The sequence below is a fragment of the Meriones unguiculatus genome, chromosome 21, assembly GCF_030254825.1.
Source record: "Meriones unguiculatus strain TT.TT164.6M chromosome 21, Bangor_MerUng_6.1, whole genome shotgun sequence".
Lineage (NCBI taxonomy): Eukaryota > Metazoa > Chordata > Mammalia > Rodentia > Muridae > Meriones > Meriones unguiculatus.
The window spans coordinates 4,063,233-4,085,159 of NC_083368.1; the positions used below are offsets into that span (position 1 = coordinate 4,063,233).

General features: G+C 40.5%; 1 protein-coding gene across 5 annotated transcripts in view; it reads right to left on the bottom strand.

The window, feature by feature from the left end:
* The window catches only part of Herc6 (HECT and RLD domain containing E3 ubiquitin protein ligase family member 6), a 104,743-nt gene that overhangs the window by 32,703 nt on the left and 50,113 nt on the right, over positions 1-21,927 (bottom strand). For all 5 annotated transcript variants that reach the window (XM_060374155.1, XM_060374152.1, XM_060374154.1 and 2 more), the window contains 2 exons: positions 20,958-21,147; positions 901-1,055 (listed from right to left, as the gene is read on the bottom strand). In XM_060374155.1, the coding sequence (XP_060230138.1) occupies positions 901-1,055; positions 20,958-21,147 (345 nt within the window). The remainder of the gene's footprint in view (positions 1-900; positions 1,056-20,957; positions 21,148-21,927) is intronic.

Below are 21,927 nucleotides of genomic sequence, written 5' to 3' on the forward strand. Positions count from 1 at the left end.
CAGTATGGCAAAATATCTCTAAAGGTGGTACTGAACAATCTTGGCAGTAATCAAACAGCTTTCAGATTAGATGTAAGGCCCACTCAACAGGAGGGAAAACATGCCTGGTACTGGAAACCTAGATAACTATCCAGGGCTAATGAAGTCACAGTAGGAGAACCTACTTCTGCCACTTTACTAGACCAGCATAATTGATTCCTAACTGTAGTCTAAACACCGATCCTTGTGTCTACTACAGGAATTACCCCTCAGCAAGGGTGTTTCTCTTTGTAGCAAATGTAGACCATTACAGAAACTACAACTGATCAAAATGTAGAGGACATCTGTTTCACAGACCCAATGACATAGAGGTAAAGGACCAGGAAGTCTACTGTATGACTACGTTTCCTAGAAGTGAAACGAAAGCTACATGATACCTCAACAATAAGGGTTGCCTACATTGGGTCAGAGCAATGGCAATACCAACAGACATGCTATTGTGGAAGACAGAAATGTCACAGTGCCTCACCTCTACGAAAAGAACTATAGCCAACCTAAAGACTGCTGAGAGGGAGAATTTGTCATCTCCAGGAATTATCTCCTAATTGGTTATTTAATACTAAGTGGCCATCCCTGAAGAACCACTAAATGGACTCAGTAGGTTAGATAAATGTACATATTTTTATATATTTATATGTAACAAAAACTAACAAGTCCATGCATTTGAGAAAGACAGAAAAAAGGGAAGACATAAAGGGAAGAGAGGGAAGACATAAAATGGGTTTTAGGGAAAAAGAGAAGGTGGAAATGATATATAATTATATTTTTAATTAAAATATTTTTGAAGTTTTTAACTGGCTGAGACCTAAGGAATTATTATTTAATAAACTGCTATGTAAATTCCTTTAGAGGAAACCTTACCTTATGTACTTCTTTCATCACTTCTAAAAGAACTTTAAGGTTAGAGCAATCCGGCACCGTTGGAACTGTATCATGAAGTTGAGAAACAATGGCTTTCTTTAGCATCTCCACCAGTATGTTCAGAGAAGAAACTTCTAAAGATGCCCAACATTTTTCTGAGGGTGTAAACATTTAACATGATAAATATATTTCTCCTCTCATCCATTAAACTTTACAGTTTCTGCTGGGATATTTAAGACACAAATAGACAATATTTTCCATATCACCCATCATAACCATAAAATAACTCTTCTGTGGATATGATCACAGCAACACACTACTCAACAGAAGTAGGAGAAAGCTTAATTTTGAAAAATATCATTAAAATTAAAATAACTCAAATTCAGGATTTGAAGAAACTTGCTAATGGTTTTTATTTATGATTAATTGATTGGCCATAGTTTTCTTTGCTTTTGTTGTTCTTACTTGATTTGCTGTTTCTGAGATAGCGTATTGTTACATAGTCCTCAATATGTAGCCCAGGCTGGCCCTGAACTTCTGCTAGGCTTCCTGATTCATCATATGAGTGCTGAGATTAAGATCATATGCTGAGGAAGGGCAAGATGGCAGAGCCGGGAGGACTCTCATTCTGAGCAGCACCACAGCAGGATCAGCACAGTGACCAGCAATCAGAACTCTCAGCCATAAAACACAGTCATTGTGTTTCCCAGGTGAGAGGATACCCCACGGTGGGGGATTCAATCAGCTTTTAACTCACCTGGCTAAACCGTGGAAGAGATCCTGGTTCCACCAGCCACTTGGCTGCAGGCCACCAGCCCCAGCCCCAGCCCAGAGCCACAAGCCAGTGTCTCTGGTCACGGTCCCAGACTGAACCGTGGGCACCACACTATCAGAGACTGGAATTTTCAGTTGAGAGATAACCCCAGGGTACAGGAAACAATTGGGACCGGCCTTAGGTCACCCAGACATCCCCTGGAAAAGACTCGGGCAGGTTCCACGGGCACCCCAGGAGCCAGCCCAGAGCCAGAGCCAGGGACCCAGGTTCCTGCACAGAGCCCTGCCTGCTTGCGCGCCTGATTCGCCGCCGGAGATAGAAACGGCGGGTCTGATCTCAGAGGACTCAGCTCACCCCCAACCTGAAAAGGTCCCCGGAAAATTACCCAGCTTAGGGAGCCACTCAGGCTCCCAAAAGCCGCAAAGGCAGTCACAGGCAGTTTCTGCGCAACAGACAGCTGACAGAGACTGAGCCGCCATCACACAGCTGTGCTCCAGGCACAGGCAATTTCTGCAGCCAGCCAGCTGGCAGACACTGAGCAGTGTGCACCAGGGCAAAAAAGACACTAGGAGTCCTTGTCTCCAGAGAATCCACGGAGAAGGAAGAAAACTGTACTGATCTAAATCACCCAATCCTTCCCTAGAAAAAGTCTAGCAGTCTAGTGGGGCCGAGGCGCCAGCACTCAGCTGTGCTCCAGACACAAGCACAAACAGTTGAGGCGCGCCTGATGTCCAACTGGGTCACAGCAGGTGATCATTAAATTTGCAACAAGAAACCCAGAAACAGGGCAGCTGCCCTCAGGACTTCCCTGGGTGAGAGGAGAACCCTCTCGACTAACAAAGACCACAGTTACCACTCAGGTCTATATCCCTGAGCTGAGCAACTCCTGAAAAAACACCAGCCATCCAGGGACTATACCCAAAAAGCTGAGAAGACATCCTTCAGGAAAAACCAGCTTTCTGCAAAGGGGATTCTCTCCACCACAGGATCCCCAGGAACCACCAGAAAATAACACCAAACACCTAAGATAGCACAATAGGTAGAGGCCAGCGTAAAAGCTCAAGCAACAAAAGACAGAGCAATATGGCATCTCCAGAACCCAGTTACCCAGGGGCAAGTAGCCCTGGACACCCCAACATAACTGAAATCCAAGAAGATGACCTAACAACTTTGCTCATGAAGATGATAACAGAGGTAACAAATAAGATTCATAAAGACATAGAGGAAGATAAACTGAAACAGAATATTGCCATCCGTAAAGAAATAGAGGAAGCTGCAGCCAAACAGTTTATGGCCTTTAGAAAGGAAATGCTTAAAACACGGAATGAAATGTTAGAAACAGAGTTGAAGGAACTAAAAGAAAAACAGGAAAGTACAATCAGACAGGTGAAGGAAGTAAACAAAACAACTCAAGACCTGAAGATAGAATTGGAAAAATTAAAGAAAACACAAATGGAAGAAATAATGGAAAGGAAGAATCTAGGGAAGAAAACAGGAACTACAGAGGTAAGTATAACCAACAGACTACAAGAGATGGAAGAAAGAATCTCAGGTGTAGAAGATACAATGGAAGAAATCGATGTATCTGTCAAAGAAAATATTAAATCCGAAAAATTCCTGACACAGACTGTCCAAGAAATGCAAGACAATATGAAAAGACAAAACCTAAGAATAATAGGTATAGAGGAAAAAGAAGACTTCCTTCTCCAAGGCCCAGAAAATATTTTCAACAAAATCATTGAAGAAAATTTCCCCAAGCTAAAGGAGAGGCCAATTAGAATACATGAGGCCTACAGAACACCCAACAAATTTGACCAGAAAAGAAAATCCTCCTGCCACATAATAATCAAAACAGTAAGTATACAGAACAAAGAAAAAATACTAAAAGCTGCAAGGGAAAAAGGCCAAGTAACATATAATGGCAAACCCATTAGAATCACATCTGACTTTTCAACAGAGACTATGAAAGCCAGAAGGGCCTGGACGGATATCATGCAGACCCTAAGAGAACACAGATGTCAGCCCAGGCTACTATACCCAGCAAAACTCTCAGTCCTCATAGATGGAGAAAACAAGATATTCAATGACAAAAACAAATTTCAAAACTACCTTCAAACAAATCCAGCATTACAGAAGACACTGGAAGGGAAAATACAACCCAAGAAAGCTAGCTACATTCAAGAAAACACAGGAAATAAATAACCTCACTTCAGTAAAACAAAAAGCAACCAAGCACAAAACCTGATGACCACAGCCAACATCAAAATCAAGAGATCTAACAGCCACTGGTCATTAATCTCTCTCAACATCAATGGACTCAACTCTCCAATAAAAAGACACAGATTAACAGAATGGATACGTAAACAAAACCCAGCAATCTGTTGCATACAAGAAACACACCTAAGACACAAAGATAGACATTACCTGAGGGTAAAGGGTTGGAAGACGACTTTCCAAGCAAATGGATGCAAGAAGCAAGCAGGAGTAGCCATTCTAATATCTGATAAAATAGACTTTCAACTAAAATTAATCAAAAGAGATGGGGACGGACACTTCATACTCATCAAGGGAAAATTCCACCAGGAAGAAATCACAATCCTGAACATCTATGCCCCAAATACAAGGGCACCCACATTTGTGAAAGAAACATTGATAAAATTTAAAGCACATATAGATCCACACACATTAATAGTGGGAGACTTCAACACCCCACTCTCAACAAAGGACAGGTCAAACAAACAGAAATTAAACAAAGAAACAATGTCTCTGACAGAGGTCATGAATCAAATGGACCTAACTGACATTTACAGAACTTTACACCCAAACACAAAAGAATTTACCTTCTTCTCAGCACCTCATGGAACCTTCTCCAAAATAGACCACATAGTGGGTCACAAAGTAAGCCTCAACAGATACAAGAAGATTGAAAGAACCCCATGTATCTTGTCTGATCACCATGGAATAAAGCTGGACCTCAACAATAACAGAAATAACAAAAAGCCTACACACACATGGAAACTGAACAACTTGTTACTAAATGACAGGTGGGTCAGGGAAGAAATAAAGAAAGAAATTAAAGTCTTTCTACAAATCAATGAAAATGAAGACACAACATACCCGAACTTGTGGGACACAATGAAAGCAGTGCTAAGAGGAAAGTTCATAGCACTAAGTGCCTTCAAGAAGAAATTCGAGACAGCTCATTCAAGCACCCTAATGGCTCACTTAAAAACCCTAGAAAAAGAAGAAGCAGACACACCAAGAAGGAGTAGATGGCTGGAAATAATCAAACTCAGGGCTGAAGTCAATCAATTGAAAACAAATAAAACAATTCAAAGAATCAATGAAACCAAGAGCTGGTTCTTTGAGAAAATCAACAAGATCGACAAACCCTTAGCCAGGCTAACTAAAAGGCAGAGAGACACCACCCAAATCAACAAAATCAGAAATGAAAAGGGGGATATAACTACAGACACTGAGGAAATCCAAACAATAATTAGGAATTACTTCAAAAGTCTATATGCCACAAAATTTGAAAATCTAAATGAAATGGACAATTTTCTTGATCGATTTGACTTACCAAAGCTGAACCAGGACCAGGTAAATCAAATAAATAGACCTATATCCCCCAAAGAAATAGAAGTGGTCATCAAAAGTCTCCCATCCAAAAAAAGCCCAGGACCAGATGGCTTCAGCTCAGAATTCTACCAGACCTTCAAAGAAGAGCTAACACCAATTCTCTTCAAACTATTCCACAAAATAGAAACAGAAGGAATATTACCAAATTCATTCTATGAAGCCACAGTCACCTTGGTACCTAAACCTCACAAAGACTCAACAAAGAAAGAGAATTTTTGGCCAATCTCCCTTATGAACATTAATGCAAAAATACTTAATAAAATACTTGCAAACCGAATCCAAGAACACATCAAAGATATTATCCACTATGACCAAGTAGGCTTCATCCCAGGTATGCAGGGGTGGTTCAATATATGGAAATCCATCAATGTGATCCACCATATTAACAAACTGAAAGAAAAAAAACCACATGATAATCTCCCTAGATGCTGAAAAAGCCTTCGAAAAATCCAACATCCATTCATGTTCAAAGTATTGGAGAGATCAGGGATACAAGGCACATATCTAAACATAGTAAAGGCAATATACAGCAAGCTTATAGCCAACATCAAACTGAATGGAGAGAAACTTAAAGCAATCCCACTGAAATCAGGGACAAGACAAGGCTGCCCACTCTCTCCATATCTCTTCAACATAGTGCTGGAAGTCCTTGCTAGAGCAATAAGACAGTTGAAGGAGATCAAGGGGATACACATTGGAAAGGAAGAAGTCAAATTATCACTATTTGCAGATGATATGATAGTATACGTGAGTGACCCCAAAAACTCTACCAGGGAACTCCTACAGCTGATAAACACCTTCAGCAAAGTGGCCAGATACAAAATTAACTCAAAAAAATCAGTAGCCCTCCTGTATACAAAAGACAAAAGGGCTGAGAAAGAAATTAAGGAAACAACACCCTTCACAATAGCCACAAATGACATAAGGTACCTCGGAGTAACCCTAACCAAGGAAGTCAAAGACTTGTATGAAAAAAATTTCAAATCTCTGAAGAAAGAATTAGAAGAAGATATGAGAAGATGGAAAGATCTCCCATGCTCATGGCTTGGTAGGATTAACATAGTAAAAATGGCCATCTTACCAAAAGCAATCTACAGATTCAATGCAATGCCCATCAAATTACCAACACAATTCTTTACAGACCTGGAAAGAAAAATTCTCAACTTCATATGGAATAACAAGAAACCCAGAATTGCTAAAACAATCCTCTACAATAAAAGATCTTCTGGAGGTATCTCCATCCCTGATCTTAAGTTGTACTATAGAGCAACAGTTTTAAAAACTGCATGGTACTGGCATAGAAACAGAATGGTGGATCAATGGAACCGAACAGAGGACCCAGAAATAAACCCACACACTTATGGTCACCTGATCTTTGACAAAGACGCCAAAACCATACAATGGAAAAAAGATAGCATCTTCAACAAATGGTGCTGGTCTAACTGGATGTCTACATGTAGAAAATGAAAATAGATCTATACTTGCACAAAACTGCACAAAACTGAAGTCCAAGTGGATCAAAGACCTCAACATAAAACCAGACACATTAAATCGGCTTGAAAAAAAAGTGGGAAATACCCTAGAACTCATTGGTACAGGGGAAAACTTCCTGAACAGAACACCAACAGCACAGGCTTTAAGAGCAACAACCAATAAATGGGACCTCATGAAACTGAAAAGCTTCTGTAAAGCAAAGGACACCGTCATCAAAACAAAGCGACCACCTACAGATTGGGAAAGAATCTTCACCAACCCTTTATCTGACAGAGGACTCATATCCAGTATATATAAAGAACTAAAGAAGCTGAAAAGCAGCAAACCAAGTAATCCACTTAAAAAATGGGGAACAGAGCTAAACAGAGAATTCTCTGGAGAGGAATACCGAATGGCAGAGAAGCACTTAAAGAAATGCTCAACCTCATTAGCCATTAGGGAAATGCAAATCAAAACAACCCTGAGATTTCACCTTACACCCATGAGAATGGCCAAGATCAAAAACTCAAGTGACAACACATGCTGGAGAGGTTGTGGAGAAAGGGGAACCCTTCTCGACTGTTGGTGGGAATGTAAACTTGTACAACCACTCTGGAAATCAATCTGGCGCTTTCTCAGACAACTAGGAATAGCGCTTCCTCAAGATTCAGCTATACCACTCTTAGGCATATATCCAAAAGAGGCTCAAGTACACAAAAAGGACATTTGCTCAACCATGTTTGTAGCTGCTTTATTTGTAATAGCCAGAAGCTGGAAACAACCCAGATGCCCCTCAACTGAAGAATGGATGCAGAAATTGTGGTACATCTACACAATGGAATATTACTCAGCAATGAAATATAAGGAAATCATGAAATTTGCAGGTAAATGGTGGGATCTGGAAAGAATCATCCTGAGTGAGTTGTCCCAGAAGCAAAAAGACACACATGATATATACTCACTCATATAGACATACAACATAGGACAAACCCACTAAAACCTGTGCATCTAAAGAAACTAAGCAAGAGAGCAGACCCTAACTAAAATGTCCAATCCCCATCCGGAAAGGCAAAGAGGATGGACATCAGAAGAAGAAGAAAACAGGAAACAACCTAGGAACCTACCACAGAGGGCCTCTGAAAGCCTCTGCCCTTCAGACTATCAAAGCAGATGCTGAGGCGGATGGACAACTGTTGGGCAGGTGAACGGAATTTTAGGTAAGAACTGGGAAATAGTAAGAGCTGGAGAGGACAGGGTCTCCACAAGGAGAGCAACAGAACAAGAAAATTTGAACACAGGGAACTTCCCAGAGACTCATACTCCAACCAAGGACTATTCATGGAGATAACCCAGAACCCCTGCACAGATGTAGCCCAGGGCAGTTCAGAGTCCAATTGGGTTACATAGTAATGTGAAGAGGGACTGCCTCTGACATAATCTGATTGGCCTGCTCTTTGATCACCTCCCTCTGGGGGGGAACAGCCTTACCAGGCCATAGTAGACAACAATACAGCCACTTTTGATGTGAACTGACAGACTAAGATCAGAAAGGAGAGGAGAACCTCCCCTATTAGTGGACTTGGGGAGTGGCATGCAAGCAGAGGGAGGAGGGAGGGTGGGATTGGGAGGGGAGGAGGAAGGGGCTTATGGGGGGATGCAGAATGAATAAAGTGTAATTGATGAAAAATTTAAGAAAAAAGGGAAAAAATAATTTAAGAACCTTAAATGACTTTCAAAATTGGAGGAAAACATGGAGTTAGTCAAATGGCATGGAGCACGTCTCGCCCCTGGGGGCAATGGTCTCCTGAACCTACTCAGACCTCGGACACCACCACTGCTAGTTCTAGAACTGACGCAGGATGTTCCAACGAGGGGTTAAGGCTTCTCATAATATTTCCTATAAGCCCACACCTGTTTATCTATATCCCCCATTTTTATTCATTATTAGCCAGATAGAGCCAAGTAATTGTGCTAATGATACTTGCTTTTTTGCCCAATGCTGGAATGCTAGTAAATTTAGGTATGCCCTGGTTACTCGCATGCCTCACTGGGTGCCTGTGCCCATTGATGCCCCTCACGCTATGACTCTTTTCAGACAGAAAAGGGATCTTGGAACTACAGCCACCATTGTTACTACCATCTCATTGGCGGCTGTTGGAGCTACCACCAGGGCATTAGCCATGAGTCATACTAGGCAGACTGCTCAGACCCTGAATAATCATTTAGCCAATGTAGCTCATGCCTTAGTTGTACATAAAGGAATTAATGCTCAACTAAAAGGAAGCTTGATGGTGGTCAATCAGAGGATTGACCTCTTGCAGGAGCAAATTGATACCCTATGGCAAATCGCTCAACCTGGCTGTCAATGAAAGTATGCTGGACTTTGTGTCACTAGCATACAACATGAGAATTTTTCCTGTGCTGCAAATCTGTCTAAATAATTGTCTAGCTATATTTTAGGTAATTGGACTGGAGAATTCGATACTACGATGGAGCAGCTGAGAGTGGCCATTGTCACAGTAAATTCTACCAGAGTGGACGCAGGACTAGCCACAGGATTATCAACATGAATTGCTGCAGCCATGAATCATCTGAAGGAATGGGTGGGCATGGGAGCGTTAGCAGGCCTTCTGGTGTTGGTCTCCTTGGTTTCCCTGTGGTATATATGCAAGATTAGAGTCTCACAACAGTGTGATGCAGCCATGATCATTCAGGCCTTTACAGCTATTGAAGCAGGACAGTCTCCCCAAGCATGGTTGGCTACCATAAAAAGCTAAAATGATACGCTCAGGATGCGAGGCTAAGCACTGCACTCAGGGTCAGCCGCTTTCAACCCAGAGAAGAGCATGTCTGCATGCGGGTTGATGCCCCAGGTCCCGCCTCTGAGAAAAAGGTATCGGACGGGTCTGATGCTCTTTGGGTGGATGATACCTAAATGAACATTGGTACAAAGTCCCAATCTATTTCTAATATCAGAGATCAGACCTCTACTCTTGCCTGATGTGTCTAAAACAAAAAGGGGGAACTGTAGAGAGCTGCGTAATGCCGCGCCTTAAAGATGGAGCTGGTTTCCGCCTTCCACCTTCCCGATGGTGAGTGCTCTCTGTCATGAACAATTCCACATTTGGCTAAGGCTGAGGATCTGGCTTGCTTCCATGTATGTGGACCTATCTGCATTGCCCACGTGGCACGCCTGGGTTGGCTACCCAGAGGCTATTTAAGCTGTCGGCTGGCTTTCCCCAGGGTCCGAGGATTGTTCAAGGTTCCTGAATAAACTGCATTGGGAAAAAAAAAAAAAGATCATATGCTGAGGTTGATCCAAGATGGTGGCACTGGGAGGACACTGTTTCTGACCAGCAGCACAGCAGGGACTTCACAGTGACCAACAGACTGAACGCTGGACCCTAAAACACCAGCGATTGTGTTTCCCAGGTGAGAGCAACCCCCACAGTGTGGGAATCAATTGGGTTCAGGTCACCAGCTTAACCCTGAAAGAATTACCAGGACCCTGCAGGCACTTGGTTGCCAGCCCAGAGCCATATGCCTGCATGCTCTGAACACCTTCCCAGGCTGAACTGTGGGCCCCACAACACCAGAGCCTGGGATTTCCAGGAACAAAAACCTCATGGTGAAGGAAGCAATCAGGACCAAACTCAGGTCAAACAGACAATCCCTGGAAAAAGTCCCAGGGTCTGGCAGGCACTGAGCAGTCAGCCCAGAGACCTACTGCGATCCCCACTCACCATTCCAGACAGAACTGTGGGCCCATGGACACCAGAGACTGGGTTTCTCTGTCAGAAGGAAACCCCACAGTGAAGGAAACAACAGGTCTGACACTCAAGTCGCTCAGCCGACAACCCCCAAAAAGTTCTAGGAAAAAGTTCCCTGGTTCCTGCAAGCAAGGCAGACCCATTGGCTGTGCCTGTGAGCTCTATTTGCCATTGCAAATGGAACTGTGGAACCCAAAACATCACAAACGAGGTCTTCCTGTTGGGAGGAAACCCCACAGCAGGGGAAACATCAGGTCCGACCACAAGACACCCAGAACAGGAAAAGTTTCAGGGTTCCCACAGGCTCCAATCTCTGGCCTCCAGCAGCACACATGAGTGCTGTGCTCATGTGCCACTGATTACCACTAGGGTTCTGGGGCACACAGCTCCAATCTCAGATCTACAGAAGCCTGAGAGCCATGGGATCAACCCCCAGATACTGCTTCAGTTGCAACCAGTTACCCCTAGCTAAACTGATCAAACCACAGGGCCTCCTGGTTCTTCAAGAGGGTTGTGCCCAGCAAACACAGCACAAAAACAGCAGCAGCAGCAGCTCACTAAATTCAGAGCAAGAAACCCAGTGGCAGGGCAGCTGTCTCCAGGACTTCCCCTGGTGAAAGGAGAGCCTTCCTGACTGCCAAAAACCACAGTTACCATACAGGTCCATACACCTGAGGTAAACTGTGACAACTCCTGAGAAGAACCACCATTTGGTTGACCATACACAAAAGCCTGAGAAGGCCTCCTTCAGAACCTTGCCAAGAAAATTTTCCCCACCCCAAAATTCCAGCAGGAACCAGAAATTAACAGCCAACACCTGAGGCAGCCAGATAGGGAGAGGCCAGTGTAAAAGCACAACCAACAAAACACAAAGCAATATGGCATCCCCCGAACCCAGTTATCCACGGCAAGTAGTTCTGGACACCCTAACATAAGTGAAATTCAAGAAGATGACCTTACATCTATGCTTATGAAGAGGTTAGTGGAGGAAACAAGTGAAATGCATAAAGAATTAAAGGAAGATAAAGTCAAACAGATTATGGCCATCTGTAAGGAAATATAGGAAGATGCATCTAAACAGTTTGTGGCTTTCAGAAAGGAAATGACTAAATCACTAAAAGAAATAAAAAGAAACAGAGGATTGTTCAAACAAACAGGTGAAAGAATTGAAGGAAAAACAGGAACATACAGTCACACAGGTGAAGGAAATCAACAAAACAGTTCAACATCTGAAGATAGAATTGGAAGAATTAAAGAAAACACAAACACAGGAAATCATGGAGAGGGAGAACTTAGGAAAGAAAACAAGAACTACAGAGGTAAGTATAACCAAGAGACTACAAAAAATGGAAGAAAGAATCTCAGGTGTGGAAGATACAATAGAAGAAATTGATGTATCAGTCATGGAAAATAATAAATCTAAAAAATTCCACAAAATCATCCAAGAAATCCAAGACAATATGAAAAGACAAAACCTAAGAATAATAGGAATAGAGGAAAAATAAGATTCCTGTCTCCAAGGCACAGAAAATATTTTCAACAAAATCATAGAAGAAAATTCCCCAACTTAAAGGAGAGGCCTAAAAGCATACAAGAGGCCTACAGAACACCTAACAAATTAGACCAGAAAAGAAAATGTTCCCACAACATAATAATCAAAACAGTAAGTATACAGAACAAAGAAAAAAATACTAAAGGCTGCAAGGAAAAAATGCCAAGTAACATACAATGGCAAACCCACCAGAATCATACCTGACTACTCAACAGAGACCATGAAAGCCAGGAGGGCCTGGAAGGATATCATGCAGACCCTAAGAGAATACAGATGTTAGCCCAGACTGCTATACTCAGCAAAACTCTCAGTCATCATAGATGGAGAAAATAAAATATTCATCGAGAAAAATAAATTTCAACAACACCTACACACAAATCCAGCATTATAGAAGATATTAGAAAAAAAAACAACCTAAGAAAAATAAGTACTTTCAGGAAAACACAGGAAATAAATAACGTCACCACTGCAAAACTAAAAGTAGCCAAGCACACAAACACACTCCCACAACCAGCATCAAAATCAAAAGATGTAACAGTCACTGCTCACTAATTTCTCTCAACATCAATGGACTCAATTAGCCAATAAAAAGACACAGACTAATAGAATGGATGCGTAAACAAGACCCAAAAAGCTGTTGCACACAAGAAACGAACATAAGTCACAAAGATAGACATTACCTGAGAGTAAAGGGCTGGAAGATGGTTTTCCAAGCAAATGGACCCAAGAAGCAAACAGGAGTAGCCATTCTAATGTCTAATAAAATATACTTTTAACCAAAATTAATCAAAAGAGATGAGGAAGGACACTTCATACTCATAAAAAAAAATCCACGAGGAAGACATCACAGTATTGAACATCTGTGCTCCAAATACAAGGACACCCACATTTGTAAAGGAAATATTAATAGAACTGAAACCACACATAGATCCTCACACATTAGCAGTGCAAGGCTTCAACACCCCACTCTCAAAAAAGGACAGGTCAACAAAGCAAAAATTAAATGAAGAAACATTGACTCTAACAGAGGTCATGAATCAAATGTACCTAACAAACACCTACAGAACCTTTCACCCAAACACAAAAGAATTTACCTTCTTCTCAGCATCTCATGTAACCTTCTTTAAAACAGACCATATAGGTGGTCACGAACAAGCCTCAACAGATACAAGAAGATTGAATTAATCCTTTGTATCCATTCTGACCACCATTGACTAAAGCTGGACCTCAACAACAACAGAAATAGCAAAAAGCCTTCACACACTTGGAAACTGAACAACTCACTATGCAATGACAGCTGGGTCAGGAAAATAAAGAAAGAAATAAAAGACTTCCTAGAATTCAATGAAAATGAAAGCATAACATACCCAAACTTATGGGACACCATGAAAGCAGTGCTACGAGGAAAGTTCAAGCCCCTTCAAGAAGAAATTCAAAACATCTCATGCAAGCAACTAAATGGCTCACCTAAAAGGTCTATTAAAAAGAGGAGTAGACAGCTGGAAATAATCAAACTCAGGGCTGAAATCAATAAATTAGAAACAAATAAATCTATTCAAATAATCAATAAAACGAAGTGCTGTTTTTTGAGAAAATCAACAAAATAGACACACCCTTAGCCAAACTAAGTAAAGAGCAGAGAGACACTACCCAAATCAACAAAATCAGAAATGAAAGGGGCACATAATGGTAGACACTGAAAAAATACATCATTAAGTCTTACCTCAAAAGCCTCTATACCAAAAAATTTGAAAATCTAAATGAAATGGACAATTTTCTTGAACAATTCCACTTACCAAAGCTGAATCAAGACCAGGTAAATCAATTATATAGTCCTATATCCCCTAAGGAAATATAAACTGTCATCAAAAGTCTCCCATCCAAAAAAACCCCAGGGCCAGATGGTTTCAGTGCAGAATTCTACCAGACCTTCAAAGAAGAGCTAACATCAATACTCTTCAAACTATTCCACAAGTTAGAAACAGAAGGAACATTACCAAACTCATTCCATGAAGCCACAGTCACCTTAGTACCTAATCTCACAAAGACCCAACAAAGAAAGAGAATTTCAGGCCAATCTCCCTTATGAACATTGACGCAAAAATGTTCAACATAATTGCAAACCGAATCCAAGAAAACATCAGAGATATCATCCACTATGAACAAGTAGGCTTCATTCCAGGTATGCAGGGGTGGTTTAATATATGAAAATCCATCAATGTAATCCATCATATAAACAAAGTGAAATTAAAAAAAAAAAAAAAACACTTGATCATCTCCTTAGATGCTGAAAAAGCATTTGACAAAATCCAACACCCATTCACCTTTAATGTCTTGGAGAGATCAGGGATAAAAGGCACATAACTAAACATAGAAAAGGCAATATACGGCAAGTCTATAGTCAACCTCAAAGTAAATGGAGTAAAACTTAATCGATCCCACTGAAATCAGGGACAAGACAAGGCTGCCCATTCTCTCCATATCTCTAGAACATAGTTCTTGAAGTCCTAGCTAGAGCAATAAGACAACTAAAGGAGATCACGTGGATACAAATCAGAAAAGAAGAAGTCAAAGTTTCACTATTTGCAGATGATATGGTAGTATACATGAATGACACCAAATATTCTACCAGGGAACTCCTTCAGTTGATAAACACCTTCAGCAAAGTGACTGGATACAAAATTAACTAAAAAAAATCAGTAGCCTTCCTGTATAAAAAAGACAAAAGGGCTGAGAAAGAAATTAGGAAACAATACCCTTCACAATAGCCACAAAGGAGATAAAGTACCATGGTGTGATTCTAACCAAGCAAGCCAAGGCTTGTATGAAAAAATTTCCAGTCTCTGAAGCAAGAATTAGAAGAAGATATCAGAAAATGGAAAGATCTCCCATGCTCATGGCTTGGCAGGATTAACATAGTAAAAAATGGCCATCTTACCAAAAGCAATCTACAGACTCAATGCAAATCCCATCAAAATACCAACACCAAAATTCTCAACTTCATATGGAATAACAAGAAACCCAAAATCACTAAAATAATCCCCTACAATAAAAGATCTTCTGGATGTATCTCCATCCCTGATCTCAAGCTGTACTATAGAACAACAATAATAAAAACTGCATGGTACTGTCATAGAAACTGACTGGTGGATCAATGGAATCCAATAGAAGACTTTGAAATGAACCCGCACACTTACGGATACTTGATTTTTGACAAAGATGCCAAGACCCTACAGTGGAAAAAAATAGCATCTTCAACAAATGGTGTTGGTCCAACTGGATGTCTACATGTAGAAAAATGCAAATAAATTCATATTTATCACCCTGCACAAAACTAAAGTCCAAGTGAATCAAAGACCTCAATATAAAACCAGACACACTAAATAGGTTAGGAGAAAAAGTGGGGAAGAACCTAGAACTCTTTGGCACAGGAGACAACTTCCTTAACAGAACACCAACAGCACAGGCTCCAAGATCAGCAATCAATAAATGGGACTCATGATATTGAAAAGCTTCTGTAAAGCAAAGGACACTGTTGTCAGAAGAAAAGAACTGCCTACAGATTGAGAAAGGATCTTCACCAACCCTATATCTGACAGAGGGCTAATATCCAGTATATATAAAGAACTAAAGAAGTTAAACAGCAAAAAATCAAGTAACCCAATTTTAAAAAAAATCGGTTACAGAGCTAAACAAAGAATTCTCTGTAGAAGAATATAGAATGGCAGAGAAACATTTAAAGAAATGCTTGACATCCTCAGTCATCAGGGAGATGCAAATCAAAACGACCCTGAGATTTCACCTTACACCCATCAGAATGGCTAAGATAAAAAACTCAAGTGACAACACATGCTGGAGAGGTTGTGGAGAAAGGGGAACCCTCCTCCATTGTTGGTGGGGATGTAAACTTGAACAACCACTGTGGAAATCAATCTGGCTCTTTCTCAGACGATTAATAGTGCTACCTCGAGATCCAGCTATACCACTACTAAGTATATATCCAAAAGATACTCAAGTACACAACAAGGACATTTTCTCAACCATGTTTGTAGCAGCTTTATTTGTAATAACCAGGAACTGGAAACCCAGATGTCCCTCAGTTGGCAAATGGATACAGAAATTGTGGTACATTTACACAATGGAATACAGCTCAGCAATTAAAAACAAGGAAATCATGAAATTTGCAGGCAAACGGTGGGAACTAAAAAAGATCATCCTGAGTGAGGTATCCCAGAAGCAGAAAGACACACAGGGTATATACTCACTCATAAGTGGATATTAGACATATAATATAGAATAAACATACTAAAATCTGTACACCTAAAGAAGCTAATCAAGGTTTCCTTGTTTTTATTTCATTGTGTAGATATACCACAATTTGTGCATCCATTCCTCCACTGAGGGGCATCTGGGCTGTTTCCAGCTTCTGGCTATTCCAAACAAGGCTGCTACAAACATGGTTGAGCAAATGTCCTTATTGTGTACTTGAGAATCTTTTGGACATATGCCTAGGAGTGGTATAGCTGGATCTTGAGGAAGCGCTATTCCTAGTTGTCTGAGAAAGCGCCAGATTGATTTCCAGAGTGGTTGTACAAGTTTACATTCCCACCAGCAGTGGAGGAGGGTTCCCCTTTCTCCACAACCTCTCCAGCATGTGTTGTCTCTTGAGTTTTTGATCTTAGCCATTCTGATGGGTGTAAGGTGAAATCTTAGGGTCGTTTTGATTTGCATTTCCCTTATGGCTAATGAGGTTGAGCATTTCTTTAAGTGTTTTTCTGCCATTCGATATTCCTCTGCAGAGAATTCTCTGTTTAGCTCTGTACCCCGTTTTTTAATTGGATTATTTGATTTTTTGCTGTTTAACTTCTTTAGTTCTTTATATATACTGGATATTAGCCCTCTGTCAGATATAGTGTTGGTGAAAATCCTTTCCCAATCTGTAGGCTATCGTTTTGTTCTGAGGTCAGTATCCTTTGCTTTACAGAAGATTTTCAGTTTCATGAGGTCCCATTTATTGATTAAGGAAATCATGAAATTTGCAGGTAAATGGTGGGATCTGGAAAAGATCATCCTGAGTGAGGGATCCCAGAAGCAGAAAGATGCACACGGTACATACTCACTCATATGGACATATAATATAGGATAAACCTACTAAAATCTGTACACCTAAAGAAACTAATCAAGAGGGAGGACTCTTGCTAAAATGCTCAATTCCTATCCAGAAAAGCAAAGAGGCTGGACATCAGAAGAAGGAGAAAAGAGGGAACAAGTCAGGACCCTGACACAGAGGGCCTCTGAAAAGCTCTGCCCTGTAGACTATCAATGTAGATACTGAGACTTATGGGCAACCTTTGGGCAGAGTGCAGGGAATCTTAGGAAAGAAGTGGGAAACAGTAAGATCTTGAGAGGACAGGAACTCCATAAGGAGAGCAACAGAACCAAAAAAATCTGAGCACAGAGGTCTTTCCTGAGACTGCTATTCCAACCAAGGACTATGCATGGAGATAACCTAAGACCCCTGCACAGATGTAGCCCATGGCAGTTCAGTATCCAAGTGTAATATTGGATTATTGTAATAGGAACATGGACTGTCTCTGACATGAACGGATTGGCCTGCTCTTTAATTACCTCCCCCTGAGGGGGAAGCAGCATTACCAGGCCACAGAGGAAGACAATGCAGCCACTCCTGATGAGACCTAATTGACTAGGATCAGAAGGAAGGAAAAGAAGTCCTCCCCTATCAGTGGACTTGGGGAGGGGCATGCAGGCAGAGGGTGGAGGAAGGGAGCGATTGGGACGGGAGGAGGGAGGGAACCACAGCAGGGGATACAAAGTGAGTAAAGTATAATTAATAAAGAAAAAAAAGAAGCTAATCAAGAAGGAGGATGCTGAGTAAGATGCCCAATCCTCATTCAGAAAGGTGATGAGGATGGTCATCAGAAGAGGGAGAAAACAGGGAACAGGACAAGAACCTACCACAGAGGGCCTCTGAAAGACTGTAACCTGTAGGGTTGCAAAGCAGATGCTGAGACTCGTAGCCAAATTTTTCACAGAGTGAAGGGAATCTTATGAAAGAGGGGGGAGATAGAAATACATGTAGTGGACAGGAGCTCCACAAGAAAAGCAACAGAACCAAGAAATCTGGACACAGGGGTGTTTTCTGATATCCAACCAAGAAGATAACCTAGAACCCCTGCAGAGATGTAGTCCATGGAAGCTCAGTCTCCAATGGGCTCCCTAGTAATGGGAAAAGGGACTGTCTCTGACATGAACTTATTGGCCTGCTCTTTGATCATTTCCTCTTGGGGGGAGGGGCGTGCAGTCTTACCAGACTCCAGAGGAAAAAAAATGCAGCCACTCCTAATGGGACCTGATAAGACTAGGATCAGATGCAAGGGAAGGAGGACCTCCCCTATCAGTGGAGTGAGGGAGGGACATGGGTGGAGAAGAGGGAGGGAGGGTGGGATTGGAAAGGGAAGAGAGAGGAATCTACAAAGGTAATAAACTGTAATTAATAAAAAACATTTAAAGATCATATGCTGACTTCATTACTTCCTTACTAGAAATTTTATCAAACCACTACAAAAATCTAAAAATGTACAGATGAATAGCTATGCAATTTTACTGACACTTTTACCTAAAAATTAAGTAATGCTTATTTTCAGATTTCATAAACAGCTGTCACAAATAGACATACACTTATTTTAAATAGCCAACACTTCACTTTTAGCATTACTGAGATTGTACCAGATTTTGGTCTTTTTAAAGAATTCTCAGAAAAATTACCCTAGTAAATATTTCAATCTCAGTCCCCAGAAGGCAGAGGTGGGAAGATGAGGCATCGTAAGCCATCCAGTGTTACAAGAGACCCTACCTCAAAAAACAACAACCAAAAAGTTAAAATAAATTACAAAGCTAACACAGTTAAATATTTTCCAGATGCTTGCTACACAGATCATGGACTCAAGTATACAAGACATTTTCGTACATTTCATGTCCTGAAAATAAAACATATCACTAGCAATGGTTCGGGAAGAAGTGAAAACTTGTTAGAAAAAAATAAAATCTCACCTAGATAAACCACATGGATCAAAGATTTAAACATAAAAATTATAATAGAATAGGAAATTTGCATTTTTAGAAAGATGAATGGAGCTTAAGAACTTGGTACATGGAATGTTTTCTCATGTGTAAGCTAAAAATGTTGATCTCACAAAGGTAGAGAAAGAAACAGTGGCCATGGAGGGAGATGATTAGTTGGTACAAGTATGAAGTTGGAAAAGTTTTTAATACCCCAACATTATAAAGCAACTAATAGTAATCGATTGTTTTAAAACAGCCAGTAAAGAGACTTTTGAATGTTCCTATCACAGACATAATAAATGTTTGAGATGATAAATATGTCAGTATCTTTGATCTGATGATTATGTATTATATACTCTGTAAAACTGTCATACTGGAGCACTATGTGGCCAAGGCTGGCCTTTAACTGGTCCATTTCCTATGCATTCCAAGTGCTGGGATTACAGATGTTCTCTCTGACACCCAGAAAAATCTCCAGAAAAAAAAATGCAAATACAGGGGTGGAGTGATGGCTCCACGGTTAAGAGCACTTGCTGCTTTTTCAGCAAACCCAGGTTCAGTTCCTAGCATCCACACGATGGTTCACAACTGTCTGTCACTCTAGTTCCAGAACAGGTGATACTCTCTTCTGGACTCTATCAGATCTGGCACACACTGAATGCACATAAATTCACTTAATTATAATTTTTAAATTTTTAAATAATTTTTATATTTAATTTTAAAAACACTGCTTATTCAACCAATAAAAAGGACATAGTTTAATAATTAATTCCTGTAATTGTACTTCCTTGCTTTTCTTTCATGTATAAGTTTATATACATCGTAGAAATACATGTTACTACTATCAATAGCAGCAGCAGATTGTCCGCAACTGTCTATGGCACATTCCATGTTCTGAACCAGCTGGAGTCTGTTTCTCCAGGCCTCTGCATTGGCAATGCTAAAGTGCTGGGAACCTTAAGAGATGATTTAACACAGTCCTTAAGCAACACTTAGTAGTTGTTGAAAGAGGGCTATTATAAAAGTGTGTGTGTGTGTGTGTGTTATACGCTTGTGTGTGCATTTGTGTGCACGTGCACAGAGGACGGAGCAGGATGTCCAATGTCTTGATTTATCATCCTATGCCTTGTTCCTTTGACAGAGGGTCTTTCACTGAATCTGGAGCTTGTCTAGTAGCTATCAAGCCTCAGCTCTCCTCTCTTTGTTCCTTGCAGCTCTGGGGTTACAGGTTTATACAACCATGCCAGCTTTTTATGTGGGTGCTGAGTTTGGAACAAATGCACTTACACACTTAGCCATCTTCGCAACTACCATAAAAGGAGGCTTGATGTTTACACACAGAAATTAGAGTCTGGAACTCCTTCGAAGATGGCATAGGGATAGTTTATAGTTCACTATATTTTTTAAGCATCAGACCTTCAACATTCACTAAAAATTACAAAAAAAATCCATAATTTAAATAAAATAACTATGATAAGTTTAACCTTGCTTTTTATTACTCTTGGTCAAATGTTTGAAGTTTCAAAAATGTGACCTAAAAGTGTAAGGTAGGTGTTGTTAACAAAGTCTAATGCCTGAGTTCTTCCAAGTCTAAAAACAACACTCTCTTTGTGTGATGACAGTGGTGGTTATTAAAGCTTTTGGTTAATTTTTGCAAAACTTCACATACTCAGAAAAGTATTATGATGTCTGTTTAATGTCTGCTACAATTTCTACTTCAAAAGTGATTCCACAGAATATATTTGTAAAATGATACAAAACTTACTCAGGAATGCTAATGATCGTGGATTCATTTTATAAATAGCCCTTGCAAATTCAACTGTCAGGACTTTCCAATTCTTAGGATCCTGCATCACAGGACATTCTGGGAGCAAAAGAAAAACCAATAGAGCTTCTTGATGTGGAGAAGTGTATGGTAGGCCACTGAGCAGATTCTCCTTAAGACATGTGGTGATCTGTGGTCAAAAGGAGACAAAGAACAAGGTTGGGCTACAGAAGACTGCTGTAAATGAATACAAGTTGTGATTGCAAGCTTCATTTCACTATCTTCCAATTAGAAAATCCATTTAGTCATTCTGGAACTTATTAATGAAGCATTGATCAACCCTTGCATTCTACATACCCATGAGGCAGTTCTTGTGTGAGCCATCTGCCTATTTTATTCTATGGTACATAAAAGAAATAAACTGAATCGCATGTAGTTGGGACATACTCAGAAAATAGTTGGTCTGAAACCAATGCAAAGTTCTCCAGAAACAATTTTGTAAGCTAGTCGCAGTGACACACATGTGGAGTTCATTAGCCGGAAGACTGCAATTGATTCACAACTTCAAAAGCCAATTCCAGTGATATAGAAAAGAAATCCAAAAAGGTAGGTTGATTGCTTAACAAGCTTGTCTACAGTGCACAGAGCCCTAGCTTTGCCCTGTGAGCACCATATAAACCAAGTATGGTTGTGCAACACTCAAGAGTTAGAAGAAGAGTGTCAGAAGTTCAGTGTCACTGTAAGGAGATGCAGCACAGCCTATGATATGGAGATCATGTCAAAAAAGAAAAAAGAGAGAGAAAAGAAAAGAGAAAAAAAGCTATTACCCTCTCTTACATACATATACACATACACACAAAAAAAATCTACTTTTGTCTTTATTTTCTTCAGAACCAAAATTTCTGAATTGTTACTTATTGATTCAAGAACAAACTTTTACCATACAACATATGTAAAAAATTATATTATG